General features: G+C 51.5%; 2 protein-coding genes across 2 annotated transcripts; one reads left to right on the forward strand and one right to left on the reverse strand.

Moving 5' to 3' along the window:
- The first annotated feature begins 3,523 nt into the window (after positions 1-3,523).
- Cldn7 (claudin 7) lies at positions 3,524-5,355 on the forward strand. The gene is made up of 4 exons (XM_051168034.1): positions 3,524-3,890; positions 4,664-4,828; positions 4,934-5,018; positions 5,116-5,355. The coding sequence occupies exons 1-4, from the start codon at positions 3,668-3,670 to the stop codon at positions 5,276-5,278; spliced, it is 636 nt and encodes a 211-aa protein (XP_051023991.1). The 5' UTR covers positions 3,524-3,667; the 3' UTR covers positions 5,279-5,355.
- Positions 5,356-6,676: 1,321 nt separating this feature from the next.
- Elp5 (elongator acetyltransferase complex subunit 5) lies at positions 6,677-18,387 on the reverse strand. Its single transcript, XM_051167868.1, has 8 exons — positions 18,255-18,387; positions 18,053-18,113; positions 17,883-17,963; positions 13,393-13,613; positions 9,452-9,633; positions 7,679-7,774; positions 7,382-7,482; positions 6,677-6,836 (listed from the first exon to the last, which is right to left on the reverse strand). The coding sequence occupies exons 1-8, from the start codon at positions 18,298-18,300 to the stop codon at positions 6,722-6,724; spliced, it is 903 nt and encodes a 300-aa protein (XP_051023825.1). The 5' UTR covers positions 18,301-18,387; the 3' UTR covers positions 6,677-6,721.
- Positions 18,388-19,045: the final 658 nt, after the last annotated feature.

Raw genomic sequence — 19,045 nt, forward strand, 5'->3', positions numbered from 1 at the left:
TTTTCAAGACAGGGTTTCTCTGTGTAGCCTTGGCTGTCCTAGACTTGCTTTGTAGACCAGGCTGGCCCTGAACTCACAGCGATCCACCTGCCTCTGCCTCCCGAGTGCTGGGATTATAGGTGCGCGCCACCACACCCTGCATGATTTTTATTCTTAATATTTATTTATTTATTTGCTTATTTGTTTGTTTATTTGTGTGCGTGAGTGTGTCTGAGTGTATACAGGAGCCAGATTAGGTCAGAAGAAGGAATGGAACTGAGCGTGGCTACATCTTCTGCTCCTCCCCTCTCCCCGACAGGGTTTCTCTGTGTGGTCCTGGCTGTGCTGGAACTCACCCTGTAGACCAGGCTGGCCTCAAATGCAGAGATCCGCCTGCCCCTGCCTCCTTAGTGCTGGGATGAAAGTCGTCGGCCACCACCGCCTAGGAAGGTCTAGCTCCTTTACTCCCAGCACTCGGGAGGTGGGGGCAGGAGGATCACTGTGAGTTCAAGGCCAGTCTGGTCTATACAGCAAGTTTCAGGACATGGCTTCAAAGAGAGACTTATTCTAAAAATGCCAGGTGTGGTGGCGCATGTCTTTAATCCCGGCACTAGGGAGGCAGAGGCAGGCAGATCACTGTGAGTTTGAGGCCAGCCTGGTCTACAAAGTGAGTCCAGGAGAGCCAAGGCTACACAGGGAAACCTGTCACAAACAAACAAACAAAAACAAAAATGAATAAGTAAGTAAGTAAGTAAGTAAATAAATAAATAGGGCCTGGCATGGTGGTGCACACCTTTAATCCCAGCACTCAGGAGGCAGAAGCAGGTGGATTTCTGTGAGTTCAAGGCCAGCCTGGTCTACAAAGTGAGTCCAGGACAGCCAGGGCTACAGAGAAACCTTGTTTTTTAAAAAAAATGAAATAAAAAATTAGTAAATAGTAGTAATAAAGAATATAAATAATAATAAATAAAAATCCAGGAGGCTTTGGATCACCAAGAGCTGGAGTCATAGAAGGCTGTGAGTCTCCACATGGATGTTGAAGACAGAACCCTAGTCCTCTGCAAGAACATAAAGTGCTCTTCATTGCTAAGCTATCTCCCAGAGGTGGCCCTCTCGTGAGGTCTAGGCCAGCCTAGTTTATATAGTGAGTTTCAACTCACTCACTGTAGTTGGAGCTACAGAATGAGATCCTGTCTCAAAAATAACCAACCAAGCAACCAAAACCAAACCAAACCAAACCGCCCGACAAAACAAAAATCAAGAAGGTCAAAACCAGACACAAACACTAGAGCTCTTGAAAGTCTGCATCGCATCCAAAAGCAGGTTAAGCAGCAAAGCAAGAAGGGTCTGTACGTTTGTTTACTGGGTGAATGAAGAAAGGATTTACAGAGAGATGTGTAAGGGGGAACACAGGCAGGGAAGGGGGAAGGGCTTGACGGCAACAAAATAGCCAGAGTAAGATGTGTGAAGGTCTGGGGGGTGTAAGAAGGTTGTGGGAGAGGCAGTCTGGAAGAAAGAACTAGAAAAGGGTCTAGGGACACAACGATGGGCACATTGTGTCACTGGGCTTCAAGGGTCTGGAGGGTGAAACCATAGTCTGAAAGTGTGGGAGGAAGCCGGGCGTGGTGGTGCACGCCTTTAATCCCAGCACTCGAGAGGCAGAGGCAGGCGGATCGCTGTGAGTTCCAGGCCAGCCTGGTCTACAAAGTGAGTCCAGGACAGCCAGGGCTACATAGAGAAACCTTGTCTCGTTAAAAAAAAAAAAAAAAAAAAAAAGTGGGGAAGTAAAAATACAAAAGGCAGGAAAAGGGAATAGATCAAAGGGAGGAAGGATGGGGTCAAAATTTTGGAAGAGTGGGAAGGAATGCAAGGCTGAGATATGGTTCTTGTTTGTTCGCTTGTTTTTTGTTTTTCGAGACAGGTTTGGTCTCTGTGTAGCCCTGGCTGTCCTGCACTTGCTTTGTAGACCAGGTTGGCCTCGAACTCACAGCGAGATCCACCTGCCTGTGCCTCCCGAGTGCTGGGATTAAAGGCGTGCGCCCACGCCCGGATATAGGGTTCTTGTAATTAATTTTATTTTATGTGCATTGATGCTTTGCAAGTTTTGTTTACATGTATTTCTATGTGAAATGGTCAGACTCCCCTGGAACTGGCGTTACAGACAAGTGTGAGCTGCCATGTGGGTGCAGGGAAGTGAACTCAGGTCCTCTGGAAGAGCATCCAGTGCTCTTAACTGCTGAGCCATCTCTCCAGCCCCGGAGATAGGGTTCCTAAGGGATGAATCAGAGGCCACCTTGGGGAGTCAGATGCTAGAGTAGGTGGGAGGGGACTTGAAGGCGCAAATTAAGCTCAGAACGAGGAAAAGAGAAAGTGTGCGGCTGGGGAAGGAGGTGAGAGCAGAGGGTAAGCTCGAAACTGCACCTGGGGAGGGGAGTGGGGGTGTGGTCGATCCCCGCGCCTTGGTCCTACCCTACTCCCCACCTTCGGAAAGACTCTCAGAGCTTTCTTCAGGTAGAAGGAGCCTTGATGCTGGAGGAGGCGCTGAAAGGCTCGGGTACTAAGTCCTATTTCCCACCACTGGGTCCAGGAACCAGGAGTGCGGGGGCCGTTGGAGAGCCTTGTGGAGGGCCTACGTGGAGGGTTTGAGCAGTGAAGCGGAGGGTTGCTAGACCGTGTCTCAGGGAGCAGAAATTCCTAGAAGGGTGCAGCACGGGTGATTGTGCCGTACACTGGGTTAGGGCCCCTGAAGACGGAGCTGGACGTGGTAGGAGACCGAAGAAAAAGGGGGGCTGAGAGTGGAGCTGGCAGGGAAACAGCACGCGCCCGAACCCACTGGGGAAGGGATGGCGAGGGGCCTTCCCAGGCGCGTCTGTGGGAACCGGCTCCGTCCGCCGCGACCCTGGCGCACCTGTATGGAAGAGAAAGCAGGGGACAACCTGGAGTCTGCAGGGTCGACTCCGACCCCAAGGGACTTCTGAGAAGGCTTCGCCTTCTTCCCATCAGCAGTTAGAGCCGGGCGAATGAAGGGGCGTGACCCTGGCGGTCGGGTTTCTTCCTCTTCACCTGAACAAGGAGGGGGTGGGGGCCAAGACTTCCGGTTCAGGTGAGTGTCCCTTCGGTGACGTCAGGTCACTCTCGACTGCCCCTCTGGTCCCGCCCCAGCTCCGCGCTCCCGGTACCTGCGGGGGCGCGTCCTCGACGCCCTACATATACTCAGGTGCGCCGCACCTGTTCGCCCGCACCTGCCTACTCTCTCCGCCCGGCTCCCTTGCCGCGCTCCGCAGCCTGGGGCCCAAGGGCCCGCATACTTTCTGGGGGCCACGCCTAACGGCCCCTCCACTTCTTTGGGTAGTCTCTGAGCACGCCGGAGGGAACCGCCTGACCTTCGGGGACCGCTTTTGTCTGGAACCAGTCCTTCGGGCGAAGCCGGTTCCCTCTGCTGTGAGAGTGTCGCTTCACTACCGGAGGGGACGATTTGTGTTTACCTGAGTTAACAGGATTTGCAGCTACCCGGCCAAAACCCTTTTCTCTTTTTCTTTCTTTCTTTCTTTTTCTTTTCTTTTTTTGGTCTTTGGTCTCCGGGTGACTTAAATCTCCATCCAAATTTTCTTGTGTTGCTCCCCAGATTTTGTTCTACTGTAGGGTCGCCCTCCCGGGAGGCGCGTCCCAACTTTTCTGAAACAAGGAAATGGCCAACTCGGGCCTGCAACTGCTGGGCTTTTCGATGGCTATGCTTGGCTGGGTGGGCCTGATAGCTAGCACCGCCATCCCGCAGTGGCAGATGAGCTCCTATGCGGGCGACAACATCATCACATCCCAGGCCATGTACAAGGGGCTCTGGATGGACTGCGTCACGCAGAGCACCGGTATGATGAGCTGCAAAATGTACGACTCGGTGCTCGCCCTGCCAGGTAAGCCCGTGGGACCGACGGGGCGGACGGGCCCGGGGTCAAGGTGGCGGGGTTGCTCGTGGGACAGGGCCGAGGCCGCACGGCCTGGCGCCCGGGGTTGCCAGGGAGGAGGAAGTGGACGCCTTGAACGCAGTCAGTGGGACCGAGAGGGAGCGGGCCTGGGATCTGGCTGTCGCACGTGGGCCCACGCCCCTCTGTCCGGCTTAAAGGGGGGAATCCCGGGCAGAAGGCCTCCCGGAGCCGGTGGACTCTCGTCTCCTCCTGTTTCTTTCTCTGGACAAAGGGGAAGAGCGGCAGAGGTGCCTCGGGCCCCAGAGTCGTGCCCTCGTTAGGCGTGGGACCGCACTTGTGACCTCTAATCTTATCGGCCGATTAGCTGAAGCCACAAACCCGGTGGCCTCGATAGCGGGGCCGGAGCTGGGGCTCGCGCCGGCTGGTGTGGCCCACGCGAGGGCCCTAGCCGCCACCTGCACTTCTCTTTCGCCCCCTGCCTCCCTTCCCCCTACCTGGAGCGGTTTCATCGAAACCTCGGCGCCCCGGGCGGGTTCTGGAGCGCAGGGCGGGGCAGGGAGCTGGAGGGCCTCAGTGACGGGATGGGGCGGGAACCGTCTGCCCAAGGCTTGCCTTGGACTAGGGGGCCCCAGGCTGGCGGCGGCGGCGAACCCAACTGGCCGAGGGGTTAGTGGGCGCGGTCTGCCGTGCTTAGGCTGGCGCCATCCTAAGGCTACCTGCCATTTCCAGCAATGACCGCCTCCTTCCTTCCTCCTCTGCAGCGGCCTTGCAGGCCACTCGAGCCCTAATGGTGGTGTCCCTGGTATTGGGCTTCCTGGCCATGTTTGTCGCTACGATGGGCATGAAGTGCACGCGCTGTGGGGGAGATGACAAAGTGAAGAAGGCTCGGATAGCCATGACTGGAGGCATTATTTTCATTGTGGCAGGTGAGCCACAGGTGGGACCAAGGGCTCACTGTTCCACCCAGAAGAGCAAGGCTAAAGTCTTGGTTTGGACACCCGGTACCAGAACCTTTTTTCCCCTCTTTCTAGGCCTTGCTGCGTTGGTAGCATGCTCCTGGATTGGTCATCAGATTGTCACCGACTTTTATAACCCCTTGACGCCCATGAATGTTAAGTAAGTCTCCCGCTTGAGGAGACAGATCTGTGGACTTGGGACAGGGAGGAGGTCATCAGGCCCACGTTTTGACTCCAATTCTTTCTCTTCTCCACAGGTACGAGTTTGGTCCAGCCATCTTTATTGGCTGGGCGGGGTCTGCTCTGGCCCTCCTGGGAGGTGCCCTGCTCTCTTGCTCCTGTCCGGGCAGTGAAAGCAAAGCTGTGTACCGTGCACCCCGCTCCTACCCTAAGTCGAATTCTGCCAAGGAGTATGTGTGAGCTGGGGTGCTCAGCCTGTGGGAGAAAGACTGCCTGGTCACTTCATCCCTGAACACCATGTACAGTTCCCTGGGGGGTGGGGGTGGGGCAGGAAGTGGGGGTGGGGACTGGGAGAGGAAGACAAAACATGGGGTGTGCTTTTTGTACAGTAATAAAGTGTTTTGGAAATTAGCTGTCTTTCAGACCTCCTTTGTCCACACTTGCACAGGAGCTGGAACCACCACATACCTAGGGCAGCAGGACAATCAAGTGCTGTGGTGTGTGTCCCCAGGCCTTTAGTCCCTATTTTGTCACTAGAACCTGACTAAAATGTAGTCTTAGGTTCTCCCCTTTTCTCTCCCAAATTTTCCTAATTATCCTGTTTTTTTTTTTTTTTTTTTTTAATTTCGTGAACATTGGTGTGAGGGTGTCAAGTCCCTTGGAACTTGAATTACAGACAGTTGTGAGCTGTCATGTGGGTGCTGGGAATTGAACCCAGGTCCTTTGGAAGAACAGACAGTGCTCTTAACCACTGAGCCATCGCTCCAGCCCCTATCCTGTTGCTTTTTAAACTTAAACTTACTTTATGCATATGAATGCTTACTCTATCTGCATGTACGACAGAAGAGGGCGTCAGATCCCAGTACAGATGGTTGTGAGCCATCATGTGGTTGCTAGGAACTGAACTCAGGACCTCTCGAAGAGAAACCAGTGCTCTTAAGTGCTCAGCTACATCCCCAGGCCTACCCAGTATCCTAAGTTGTATGGGTTTGTGTACATAAGAGGACAGCTCTGTGGAGTGGGGTCCCAGGGATTGAATTTAGGTTGCCAGGCTTGTGACAAGCACCTTCACTGCTAACAGCTCACCAGCCCCCTTCCCTTTGTCTTTTGTTTCGAGATAGGGTTTCTCTGTGTAACCTTGGCTGTCCTGGACTCACTTTGTAGACCAGGCTGGACTCAAACTCTCACAGTGATCCACCTGCTTCTGCCTCTCGAGTGCTGGGATTAAAGACGTGCACCACCATGCCTGGCTTCTCACCAGCCCCTTGCTCAACCACATCTACCTTGTTCAATCAGTTACCAAGGAGTTTTTTCAATTAACACACATGTGTTTTATTACAAACAGGCAGGGGAAGAAGGGCTTTTTGAGACAGGGAGTTTCTCTGTGTAGCCCTCGCTGTCCTGGACTCACTTTGTAGACCAGGCTGGACTCAAACTTGAGAGATCTGCCTGCCTCTGCCTTCTGAGTGCTGGGATTAGAGGTGTGCACCACCACTGCCCGGACTGGGAAGGAGAGACTTTGCTATTTTCTTGCTATACACTACGCCCGCTCCATACTTTTGTCCCAACTATATGTGGCTCTTTGGCTCATATGGCAGGGTCTCCATAGACTGAAGCAACAAGGCAGGGCAGGGACAAGGAGAGTGCAAACAGGAGGATGGCTGAGCCTCTCCTGCTTGTCTATCAGATGTCTAGGTCGTCATCTGGGTCTTCTGGGTCCACGTCGTCAAAAGCATCTGGCTCGTAGAAGATACGGCCAGTTTTCTGGCCCAGGACAGGGTGCAGCAGAGCTTGCTGTCTGGGAAGGAAGCAGTCATGACGGTGAGGATGGGTTCTGAGTCAGGTCTGTGTGCTTCCTTCTACATGACAGCGATATTCGCTCAGATAACCCATCCCAGGTCTTTGTTCCTTTCTCTGAAGTTCCAAGAGGGATCTGAGTGCCACTAGGCCCTGTCTTGTACGGATCCAACAAAGCCCAAGTCCTTAGCAGCCAGAAGGCAAAGATGCTTCAGGCTTGCTCCACATCCACCCACACACTGGGCACAGAGCAAGAGCCATCTCTCAAAGCCCTGTGAACAAGCCTTTGACACACCCATGTTGAGGCCTGGTCACTGCCGCCGCCTCCCCATCTGGTCTGGCTCAGCCAGGGTCCATGGCGCTCCTGGAGAAATAAAGGAAGCGCCTCCACCATTGTGGAGTTCTGTCCAGCCGGGTGGGGAGCCACTCCCTGGACTGGTCTCCGGAGGTGGACTTCAGTCCCTATAAAATCTTGAGGTTAATCAATAATCTGTCATCACCCCACCTTTTTGTGACCCAGATGCTGAGATCCAAGCCCAACCTTACTTTTCAGAGCTGAACTGGAAAGGCAGAGTGAGGCTGTCTCTGGCTTCTCTTTCTTTCTTTGATAAGTGAAGGTTAAAGGTCAAATGAGTCGTGGGATCCACCTGTGGGTAAAGGGGCTGCTGTGCTCAGTTCTGCTTTTCAGATCCCGACCCCAGTAGCTCTAGTTTTCTTTTCAAGACACAGTTTCCCTCTCTGTGCAGCCCTGGCTGTCCTGGACTCACTCTGCAGACCAGGCTGGCCTCAGACTCAAAAGATCCACTCGCCCCTGTCTGCCGAGTGCCCTGCACTTTTAGATACCTGGGTTGTGTGAGGACCTGGGCGTAGCTCAGAAGGGAGGGGAAGCTGCTCATGTAGATCCAGGCTGAAGTCAGGAAGAACGGAGAACCACCAAGTCTAGGGAAGAAGAAAAAAATCCCCTCCATTTATTTGCTGTAAGACAGTATTTGTTTCTTTCAAGACAAGGGTTTCTCTGTGTAGCCTTGGCTGTCCTGGACTTGCTGTGTAGACCACGCTGGCCTCGAACTCAGAGATCCACCTGCCTCTGTCTTCCAAACGCTGGGATTAAAGGCGTGTGCCAGTGCGTCCAGCAAGACGGTATTCTTAATTGGTTAAACTAATAGTTTTTGGTTTTTTCTTTTTGAGACAGGGTATCTATGCAGCCCTGGCTGTCCTGGAGACTCATTATGTAGACCAGGTGAGCCTTGAACTCAAGAGATTTGCTGCCTCTCAGGGGCTGGAACCAAAGATGTGCACTGCCATGTCTGGTTGGGTTATGAGCCCTGGAGTTGAGCAGCTGAGTTTGAAGCCTGGGCACTTTACTTGGTGCTTATGTTTTTTTTTTTGTTGTTGTTGTTTTTCTGAGACAGGGTTTCTCTGTGTAGCCTTGGCCATCCTGGACTCACTCTGTAGACCAGGCTGGCCTCGAACTCACAGCGATCCGCCTGCTTCTGCCTCCCGAGTACTGGGATTAAAGGCGTGCGCCACCACGCCCGGCCTGGTGCTTATGTTTTATTACTTAGGTAAATGACTTAAATTTTAACATGCCCGGATCTGTTCCCAGTCTGAAAAACTAGAATAAAGCAATTACTTACAGGGTAGTGCTGAAGATTGATGAGGTAAATGACAGGAAACAGGGAAGGGGCTGGAGGCGGAGCTCAAGGGCAGGATGTGTGCGGAGCATGTTTAAGGACCTGGGTGTGAGTCTCCAGCACCACAAAGTAAAACACAGGAAGCATGGTAGCACACTCCTTTAAGCACAGCACTTGGGAGGCAGAGGTAGACAGAGCTCTGTGGGTTCGAAGCTAGCCCTGTCTAATTAGGCCAACTTTCCATTTTGTTTCTTTTCGGAGCCAGGACCTCATGTACCTCATTGTCACACAGCCCAGGCTGTCCTCGAGCCTTTCTGGAGCTCTAACTCCCGATCTCCTGCCTCCCTCTCCCAAGACAGCACCATGCTGCCCGCCCCGGTCCGTTTGATGTTATTTTGACACAAGCTAGAGTCATCTCAAAGGGGGGAACCTCAACTGAGAAAAATCCCCTTATAAGACCCAGCTGTATTTTTTTTTTTTTTTTAAATTTATTCTGCCCGAATGTATGCCTGAACACCAGAAGAGGGCAGGCACCAGATCTCATTGTAGATGGTTGTGAGGCACCATGTGGTTGCTGGGAATTGAACTCAGGACCTTTGGAAGAACAGCCAGTACTCTCGACCTCTGAGCATCTCTCTAGCTCCAGCTGTATTTTCTTAATTAGTGACTGACTGGTGGGGGTGGGGAAGGTGTAGGGGCAGGGGCCATGCGCTGGTGGTCCTGGGTTCTATAAGCAGGCTCAGGAAGCCAGTAAGCAGCTCTCCCACGGGCTCTGCACCAGCCCCAGCCTCCAGGTCCTTTGCCCTGTCTGCGATCCTGTCCTGGCTTCCTGCAGTGATGGACTACAGAGTGGAAGTGTAGCCACATAAACCCTTCCTCCCTAACTTGCTTTTGGTCATGGAATGTTGCAGCAGCAGGCATGGAAACCTGAGACCCTGGCCCTGCTCTGCTCCTAGTCTCGGTCTTCTCTGCCGGCTCTGACCTGCTGAGCTGCGCGCTGTTGGGGCCTTCGATAGAGGATGGAGGCTGAAGTCCGGCCCGTTTTGCCACTCAGGGTCACCTCGGTGTGAGCAAGGGTACTCAATGCTCCCATGGGGCCAGGACCAAGCAGCTCTTCATGTAGGAGGCCCAGGACACACACCTTCTCTACTGGGGAGTTGTCACCTGGATAGGGACAAGAAGTGCAGAACACGAAAGACAGGTGAAGGCCTCGGAGCAAACAGCGAGGGAGAGAAAGCAGAGGCCCACGTTCTGCCACAGCCAGACTCGCACCGGCCACTCGCACCATCTCGCCTCACCATGCTTCTGCTAGTCCACACCTTAATGATCCCGGATGACACTGTCAGGGACAAGTGACTTCAGTCTTTTAGCATCTGTCAGTCAGCAAGCTGCTCCAGTGCTGGTGACGTCAGGCAGCCTCCCCCCCCTCTGCAGGAGCATTAACCGTGATACACCACACTGCACTGACCACTTCGGCACACTTGCCTTTTGTTTATATTATGCGTATTTATGTGAACACGTGTATGTCCCATGGCCTGCCTGCGCCATGGCATGCGTGTGGAGATCAGAGGCTGACTTGTGGAAACTGTTTCTTCTACCACATGGGATCCAGGTGTTGAATAAAGTCTTCAGACTTGGTGGCACCTTTGTCCAATGAGCTGCCTTGCTGGGTGGCCGAATTGGGCACATTTTAATTCTTTTTTGTTTTGTTTTTTCAATGTAAAGAATGTATTTGAGACAAGGTCTCCCTAGATAGCCTTGGCTGGCCTGGATCTCGAAATATAGATCAGGCTGGTCTTGAACTCATAAAGAGTTCAACCTGCCTCTGCTAGGATTAAATGTATGTGCCACCATGCCTGGCTGATGGCCTATTTGTATTAATGTGTGTTGGTGTCCAGAGTCCAGAGGGGGGTGTAGGTGTTGGTGTAGGTGAACAGCAGCACTATTAACCACCGAGCCACGCCTCTGCCCAACATTTGAGTTCTTGTATAGTCGTCATTTTAGATCAAACTACACAATTTCAACAGGCTTGTCCTAAGGCTATCACATTCGCCTACTTTTTGTTTCTTTGTGAGAAAGGATCTTATATTGTCCAGGCTGGTCTCGAACTCACAGCTAAAAAGTGACCCTTCTACAGGTGTCACAGCCACACCTGCCTTTTCTGTCTTTCTGAAGTAAGATTTCCTATATCCACAGAGCCCTTCCAGCCAGACACAAAGCTCCTATCTGGGCCACGTTTTGTCTGCCTGAACCCTGCTCTTTAAGATACCCCTCCCCCACCCCACCCCGTCACTTTCTCTTTCTCTTCTTTTTTCAAGACAGAGTTTCTTTGTGTAACAGACCTGGATGTTCCAGACTCACTTTGTAGACCAGGCTGCCCTTGAACTCAAGAGATCCACCTGCCTCTCCCTCCAAAGTGCTGGGATTATAGGCCTGCGCCACTGCACCCAGCTTCTTCTTCTTTTAGTATAGTTAATTTAATTTTGTGTGTATTGGTGTGAGAGTGTCAGGTTCCCTGGAATTAGAGCTAGAGACAGTCGTAAGCTGCCACGTGGGTGCTAGGAATTGAACTGGGGTCCTCTGGGAGAGCTGCCAGTGCTCTTAATTGCTAAGCCATCTCTAGTCCCAAAAAATTCCTTTCTTAAAAGGTACCAGTGCATGGATCAAAATAATCCCTCTATCTCACATCCCTTGTCAGACTGTCTTATAACTATTACCTGTGTTTATTTTTACAGGTAGCTCAGGCTAGCCTTGAATTGTTATTTAGCTGAGGATGTGCAGTACAGGCTAGCCTTGAATTGTTATTTAGCTGAGGATGTGCAGTACAGGCTAGCCCTGAATTGTTATTTAGCTGAGGATGTGCAGTACAGGCTAGCCCTGAACTGTTATTTAGCTGAGGATGTGCAGTACAGGCTAGCCCTGAACTGTTATTTAGCTGAGGATGTGCAGTACAGGCTAGCCCTGAACTGTTATTTAGCTGAGGATGTGCAGTACAGGCTAGCCCTGAACTGTTATTTAGCTGAGGATGTGCAGTACAGGCTAGCCCTGAACTGTTATTTAGCTGAGGATGTGCAGTACAGGCCCTGAACTTATTTTGCCTCAGGAGGCAAAGGCAGGGACTAGAAGCTCAAGGTTGATCCAACCTCTCTGCCCATCCGTCACCATGATCTAGCTGGACTGAGACCAAAATGCAGAGAGCAAAATGACTGTGGTGCCAGCCCCATCCCCACCAACATGCCCAGCCCCTGCCCCATCCACAGCACCCAAGGTTCAGGGGTCACCTGGGAAGAGGGGTGGGAAGACTGTGAGAGCCAGAGGAAAAGGAAGTTCATGCTCAGATTTTTTTTTCCTGTTTGTCTGTTTTGAGACAGGGTTTCTCTGTGTAGCCTTGGCTGTCCTGGACTCGCTTTGTAGACCAGGCTGGTCTCGAACGCACAGCGATCTACCTGCCTTTGCCTCCCCAGTCCTGGGATTACAGGCATGGGCCACCATGCCTGGCCCATTCTCAGATTTTTATCTCCTAGAGAAGTCAGAGAAGCTACACCCAGTAAATCTCACCAACACGGCTTCCTAAATAAGACCAGAACAAGAAAGACACCAATAGACATGCCAGCACGGAGGGGAAAATTCCTACAGGGCCTCAACCCTGACAAAGAACTAAAAGCAACTAAGGAGGCTGAGAGTAGGAGAAATAATCTTCCCAAGGGAAAATGCCCCCCATTTGTTACATAATACCAAAGGATCAGCCTTGAAATCATACACATATAAGTCACATTATACAAACTAAGTGGGACATATTCACATACTGAGGGATATCTGCATATGTAGCAGTGACTACAGACAAAGAGACCGTGAACTTGAGGAGGTGGGCAGATATGGAGGGCTGCTGTGAGAGAAGGAAAGGGGAAAATGAGGTTTATGTTTTAGCTTTAAAAATTATTAAAATAAGCATCGTGGCATACCCCTGGGATCCCAGTACTCTGGGATGCAGAAACTGGCAGCTCTCTGTGAGTTCAAGACTAGCTTGGTCTATAAAGTGAGCCCAGGACAGCTAAGGCTACACAGAGAAACCCCGTCTCAGGGGAAAAAAATTATTAAAACAAAAATAAACCTGTCTAAATATACTGGGGACTTAATGGGGCACACAACGTATAAAGATGTAACTTGTGACAACATAAAGTTTTCACGAAGAAAAAAAAGTTGTGTGAGGCCATCCTCGGCTATATATACCCACTGAAGCCAGCTTTGACTTCAAGTTATAAGGGATATATGAGACTTTATATTTAAAAAAGTAGAGAATTAAAGGCAAAACAATCCACAGAACAACTGATACCTAAAGAGAAGTTAACAAAACAAAGCAAACAACAACTACAGGGCCTGGAGAGTGGGCGCAGCAGGTAGGAGCACCAGGGCCCCGCTCCACGGGCAGCACCACACAGTGCCTCACAACCAACCACGTGTAACTACAGGCTCACGGATCCAATGCCCTTTTTTTGGCCTCTGTGGCACCAGTCATGCATACGGCATACATACGTGTAGGCAAATTCACGTTAAAAAATAGTTTTTACTTTTTGTTTTTGTTTTGTTTTTCGAGGCAGGGTTTCTCTGTGTAGCCTTGGCTGTTCTGGACTCACTTTGTAGACCAGGCTGGCCTTGAACTCAGAGATTGTCTGCCTCTGCCTGCTGGGTATTAGGATAAAAGGTGTGCCTGACCATGGCCAGCTAGACAGACAGACACGCACACACACACGTCTTAAAAAAACAACAAATTCTCAACAACCAACACTCTACCCCCCAATTCTCCCAAAAGGAGATGGCAGAATACTGGACTGGAGACCTGGACGCCTCTGGATGGAGCGGGAAGGGCGGGGCGACTCTCTGGCAGGGGCTACACAGGAGCACAGAGCAAGAGTGGAAGCTCACCTGGGTGGACACTTTGCTGGCTCAGGGCATGAAGGGCTTGACAGAGGGTAACGCAGGGGATGTGAAACAGCAGCCAGCTCAGAGAGTCAAGAGCCACGGTGGCTGGGCTGGGACCCGTCTTTCTGCACATGGCTCTCAAGGCCCCTAGAGGTCCTCCAGGGACAGCCGTACCAGGTTCTGACCAGCTGAGAGGGTCTCTGAAGAGGTCATGGTAAAGCAGGCTACAAAGGGAAAACAGAAGACTTGTTACAACCTTGAACTTCTTCCTGATTTTCGGAATATTTTTTTCTCAACCTTCACCAGTACCTCAAATATTAATGAAAACTAATTTTTTTTTTTTGTTTTTTTCGAGACAGGTTTCTCTGTGTAGCCTTGGCCATCCTGGACTCACTTTGTAGACCAGGCTGGCTTCGAACTCATAGCAATCCGCCTGCCTCTGCCTCCCGAGTGCTGGGATTAAAGGCGTGCGCCACCACGCCCGGCCATAATGAAAGCTAATTACTGAAAGGATTTAGTAGTCCACAGCACAGGCTTTGGTGTGTCATAACCTAAGTTCCAAGCTTGGCTTTGGACCTTGTTCTGGGTCAAATAACTGAGGATTCTACCCTTTAAAGTCCTTCTGACATGCCAGGTGGTGGCGGCACACACCTTTAATCCCAGCACTCAGGAGGCAGAGGCAGGTGGATCGCTGTGAGTTCGAGGCCAGCCTGGTCTACAAAGTGAGGCCAGGACAGCCAAGGCTACACAGAGAAACCCCGTCTGGAGGGAAAAAGAAAAAAAAAAAAAGTCCTCTGACACCTGCTCTAAACTCCCCTCCTTGATGTTAAAGTGCGCACTGCTCTTGGGGCGGCTGGAGTTCCAAGCCGGCCCATTATTTCCAATTACCCCACTTTTAGGAAAGCTGATGTCTTTTTTTCACCTATGCTCCTGTGCATGTATCCATACACATAATTAAAAAACAAATCTTGCTGGGCCACGGTGTCCCACACCTTTAATCCTAGCATTTGGGAGGCAGAGGAAGGTGGATTTCTGAGTTCAAAGCCAGCCTGGACCATAGGGTGAGCTCCACCCTGGGCTACACAGAGAACTCCTGTCTTGAGAAAAAGAAAATCTTTCCACACCAGGCATGATGGTAAAAGCCTGTAATCCCAGCACTCAGGAGGCAGAGACAGGCATATCTCTGTTAGCCCAAGATCTGCCTGGTATATATACCAAGTACCATACCCAGGGATACATATTGGAACCCTGTCTCAAAACCAAAACCCAAAATAGAGCAACAAAAACCCTCCCCTGTAGAGATTCTGGTGTACCCAAGACCTCCTCACTTCACCCCACTGTTTTCCAAGGTTCGCCAGGGCAGGAAAGAAGTCCTCCTCAGCCCTGTTCTAGGTCCAGTGTCTGATGCTCAGCAAAGCCTGGGCACTGCAGTGACCTCCCTAGCCAGTCTCCACACCCAGGCTGCCTTGCTCTGCTCCACTCTCTCCATGGTAACTGATGGACTAGTGTCTCCCTATGTTATTTTGTGGCTCCCTTTGCCTTTAGGACCAGTCCATCAGCATCCTGCGGTTAGTGCAGATGCGAGCCTGGGCTAAGACTAAAGCAAGTCACCATTCAGAGAACTCAAAGGGCAGCTTCTGTCTACTCTACCGTGAGGAGGACAGCAGACCGGCTGCCTGCCTTCTTATCTGGATCACCTCCAGCGTCTGTTCTCTGTTGCCCAGGCTGTCACTGCTCCTCATTTCCATCAACTCACAGCGCCCTGTGGCCCCAGCTTCAGGCAGTCTCATGTCCAAAGATCTACCTGGTCCTTCAATTACTGTTATTATTAGTTTTGGGGGACATGGTCAAAATTGCTCTGCAGTCAAGAATGACCCTGCATTTCTGACCTGCCTGTCTAAACTTCTCAAGTGCTGGGGTCACAGATGTTTGTGTGACAGCACACAGGTTGATGCAGTGCTGGGGACCAAACCTAGGGCTTTGAACATGCGAAGGAAGCACTCCTGCAGGGCACCCACGCCTGCAATCCCAGCACTCGGGGAGGCAGAGGCAGGCAGATCTCTGTGATCCAAGGCTGGCCTGGTCTACCAAGTGGGTCCAGGACAGCCTACCCAGAGAAACCCTGAATCAAAAAAACAAAAACTAAACAAACAACAAAAAAGAGGAAGCACTCTTATACCAACTGAGCCATGTCTCTAGTCCGTAAAATAAATTTGATTTTTAGCCCCCCGCCCCCTCACCAAACAGGTTTTTTCTAGGTAGCCTTGGCTATCCTGGAACGCACTCTGTAGACCACACTGGCCTCAAACTCACAGAGATCCACCTGTCTCTGCCTCCACGAATGCTGGGATTATAAGCACATGCCACCATGCCCGGGTAATTTATGATTTTGTTTGCTTGTTTGAGACAGAATTTCTCTGTGTAGCTTTGGCTGTCCTGGACTCGCTTTGTAGACCAGGGTGGCCTCGAACTCACAGTGATCCACCTGCCTCTGCCTCTTGAATGATGGGATTAAAGGCCTGTGCCACCATACCCAGCCTCTAATTTATGACTTTTAAAAAGGACTAAAAAGGGAGGCAGGCAGGCGGATCTCTGTGAGTTCGAGTCCAGCCTTGGTCTACAAAAACCAGTTCCAAGACAGCAAGGACTACATATAGAAACATGTCTCAAAAAACCAAAACTATGAGCCTTTAATCCCAGCAAGGAGCAGGTGGGAGGGGTAGAAGTGGCGGCAGAGGCAGGTGGATTGATGTGAGTTCTAGGCCAGCCTGGTCTACAAAGTCCAGGACAGCCAAGGCTACACAGAGAAACCCTGTCTTGAAAAAACAAAAACCCAACGCCCCAACATAAAATAATAATAGAAAAACCTTTAAAGTAATTTTGTCTTCTTAGCATGTAATTATGACAACAGCTCAAGGATACAATCATTTAGATAACTAGTTATTTGTGCCTTTAAAAAAATAAGATTTTGGGTTGGAGACATGGCTCAGAGGTTAAGGGAACTGATTGCACTACCAGAGGTCCTTAGTTCAATTCCCAGCAACTACACAGCAGCTCACAACCATCTATAATAAGATCTGGTGCCCTCTTCTGGCCTGCAGGTGTTCATGCAGGCAGAGCACTGTATCCATAATAAACATTAAAAATGTTTTTAGTTTGTTTTACACTTGTCATTTATTTAGAAACAGTCTCAATATGTAGCCCTGACTGGCCTGGAACTATGTAGACTGGACTTGCTTCAAACACACAGAGCTCTGCCTGTATCTGCCTTGAGTGGAGGTATTCCAAGTGCACACCACCACAGTGGCCTTATGCCATTTTTTGGTTTTGTTTTTCTGTGTAGCTTTGGCTATGAGAGCCACCAGCCTCTGCCTCTTGAGTGTTAAGGATTACAGGAGTGCGCCACCATTCCTGGCTGCCATTTCTAGATTGAAGAAACTTTATAACTGGATGTGGTAGCTTGTAACATAATCACAGCACTCAGATGAGGCAGGATGGCTGAGAGTTAAGAGATCACCGTGGGCTACATAGTGAGTTACAAGGCAGCCTAGGCCACACAATGACATCATTTTTCGTTTGTTTCCTTTCTTTTCTGAGACAGAGTTTCTCTGTGTTATCTTGGCTGTCTTGGACTCTCTTTGTAGACTGCGTTGGCCTTGAACTTACAGTGATCCACCTGCCTCTGCTTCCTGAGTGCTGGGTTTAAAGGCGTGCACCACCATGCCTAGCCCACTTTTTGTTTTTTAAAAAAACCAAATGTCCTTTTCTGAGGCAGAAAAAAAGAAAAAAAGTTTTGTCCAAAGGTTAACTTATCCATTACCCTTTGGAATTAGTATGTTCTTAGTTTATCCTGCCCTGTGCTTTTATTTCAATTCTATTGTCTGTAGTCCTGAGCCTTGTAATCAGGCTCCAACTCCAGGGACATTTACGATAGAGATATGAAGTTAAGAAACACAAGGAAAGATTTGAAACTATAGGAGAAACTCGACAGTTTCTTGGTTGACTACTTATTAACCCACCGACATTAAAGCCAAAATGCTGGGGCTGGAGAGATGGCTCAGTGGTTAAGAGCACCGCCTGCTCTTCCAAAGGTCCTGAGTTCAATTCCCAGCACCCACATGGTGGCTCACAACCATCTGTAATGTAACCTGGTGCCTACAAGCAGACAGTACTGTATACTTAATAGATAAATCTTTAAAACAATAACAACAAGAAGCCAAAATGCTACGTGCATACAGGGAAATATCTTCCTATTCCACCCCAGCGCAACAGCCTCGTGGCCTCGCCATCACTGCTGTAACCCTTCATCCCCAGGTAAGTCCGCCAGCTGGGGCAAAAGTCTCTGAAAGACACCTTGCTAGTCTTGTAATTTCTACTGTACCAAGCCAAACACGATCCCCATTTCTCCACAATACGAGTTTCTGTGCTTTCTGTTGAAGGGACTCCCCTCAGCAACTGTAGCACCAAGAAAACCCATTCTGATGTACACTTACCGGCTGTTGGCATCAGCGCCCAAACCTTCGCGAAACTCTTCTTCGCTCACTTCACAGCCCAGAACGTGGACTTGCTCCCCGCTAGGGTAGAGATAAAGGGAATGTGCCGAAGAGTTGGGGCACCGGCTCCCTTCCCGGGAAGGACCAGGAGAAGCTGCGGGGTAACTCACCGAAGTGCGGCTTTCTTGACAAGAGCCTTCAGGAGACTACGCCCCTCCCACTCCACCGAGTCTGTGGAAAGCCGAGCAGGGGTAAGCCCCACAGAGCCCTTAGGGTTCCACCCCTAGCCAGGCACCCCCGGCGGGGCTCCCAGACTCCCGTCCCTTCGGCCAAGCCCCAGGCTCCCCGCCGCCGCGTGCCTTTATCCCTCACCTCTTAGAAGCACCAAGCCACCCACGGCCAGCAGCGAGTCCAGCATCTCGGGCGCCTTCTGATGTCGTCACGACCGAGGAGGCGGGGCGCTTACGATGGCGTCCAAGTTTAAAGGCCCGCAGAGCCCGGGACGAGGGGGCCTGCCTTTTTACGTTCAGTATTCTCAGTTGGCGGGCTTACGCGGAGGGGCCGCTCCAGGGCCTCCTCCGTGCACAGCCGTAGACGTGACATCCTCAGTCGGCTCTAGCACCATGACAGGGGCGAGAAGGGCCGTTGCAGCAGTTACCCGGTGGGACGGGGGAGAAGGGGCGCGCGAGGCCCACTCCCCAGGGCGGTCGGAGCCCGGGCGCTGACGTCACCGGCCCCGCCCACGGCAGCCGGGGCCGTGAGCTCGCGCGCGTGCGTAAGGCTGCACACCCTCCCGCCCCCCGAGCGCGCTCTCTGCTTGCCTCGACTCGACCCTCCTTCATTAGAACCAGCCGAGGAAACATCGATCCCGGGGAAGTGAATACACGTCACTACCGGAAGTAATGTCAGAGGGGAAGAGGAGGAGGGAAGAGAGGAGGGAGCCCTTTGGGCGGTAAAATGGCGCCTGTCAGAGTGGGAAGCCCAGCTGCAGAGGGTGCAGCCCCGCTCCTCAGCGGCTAAGAGACCCCGGCCTCGGGGAGGGGGAGGCCACTTGGGCCCAGCGCTCTGCACGCCTTCCGGCTCCCCCTCCCCCCTCCTCCCCGGCTCCTGCGCTCGGCGTCCCCCCCCCAGGAGTCGCCGCGGCCCGTCGCGCGCCGCTGCCC

The sequence above is a fragment of the Acomys russatus genome, chromosome 25 (genome assembly GCF_903995435.1).
Source record: "Acomys russatus chromosome 25, mAcoRus1.1, whole genome shotgun sequence".
NCBI lineage: Eukaryota > Metazoa > Chordata > Mammalia > Rodentia > Muridae > Acomys > Acomys russatus.

What these genes read in the sequence shown, in the direction of transcription:
- Cldn7 (XM_051168034.1), top strand. Translation starts at nt 3,668, where the DNA reads ATGGCCAACTCGGGCCTGCAACTGCTGGGCTTTTCGATGGCTATGCTT. An exon ending in CTCGGTGCTCGCCCTGCCAG is followed by an intron (nt 3,891 to 4,663) that starts GTAAGCCCGTGG and finishes CCTCCTCTGCAG; the next exon opens with CGGCCTTGCAGGCCACTCGA. An exon ending in TTGACGCCCATGAATGTTAA is followed by an intron (nt 5,019 to 5,115) that starts GTAAGTCTCCCG and finishes TCTTCTCCACAG; the next exon opens with GTACGAGTTTGGTCCAGCCA.
- Elp5 (XM_051167868.1), bottom strand. Translation starts at nt 18,300, where the DNA reads ATGCTGGACTCGCTGCTGGCCGTGGGTGGCTTGGTGCTTCTAAGAG. An exon ending in AACAGCGCGCAGCTCAGCAG is followed by an intron (nt 7,775 to 9,451) that starts GTCAGAGCCGGC and finishes CTTCTTCCCTAG; the next exon opens with ACTTGGTGGTTCTCCGTTCT. An exon ending in CAGGTCCTCACACAACCCAG is followed by an intron (nt 7,483 to 7,678) that starts GTATCTAAAAGT and finishes CTTTACCCACAG; the next exon opens with GTGGATCCCACGACTCATTT.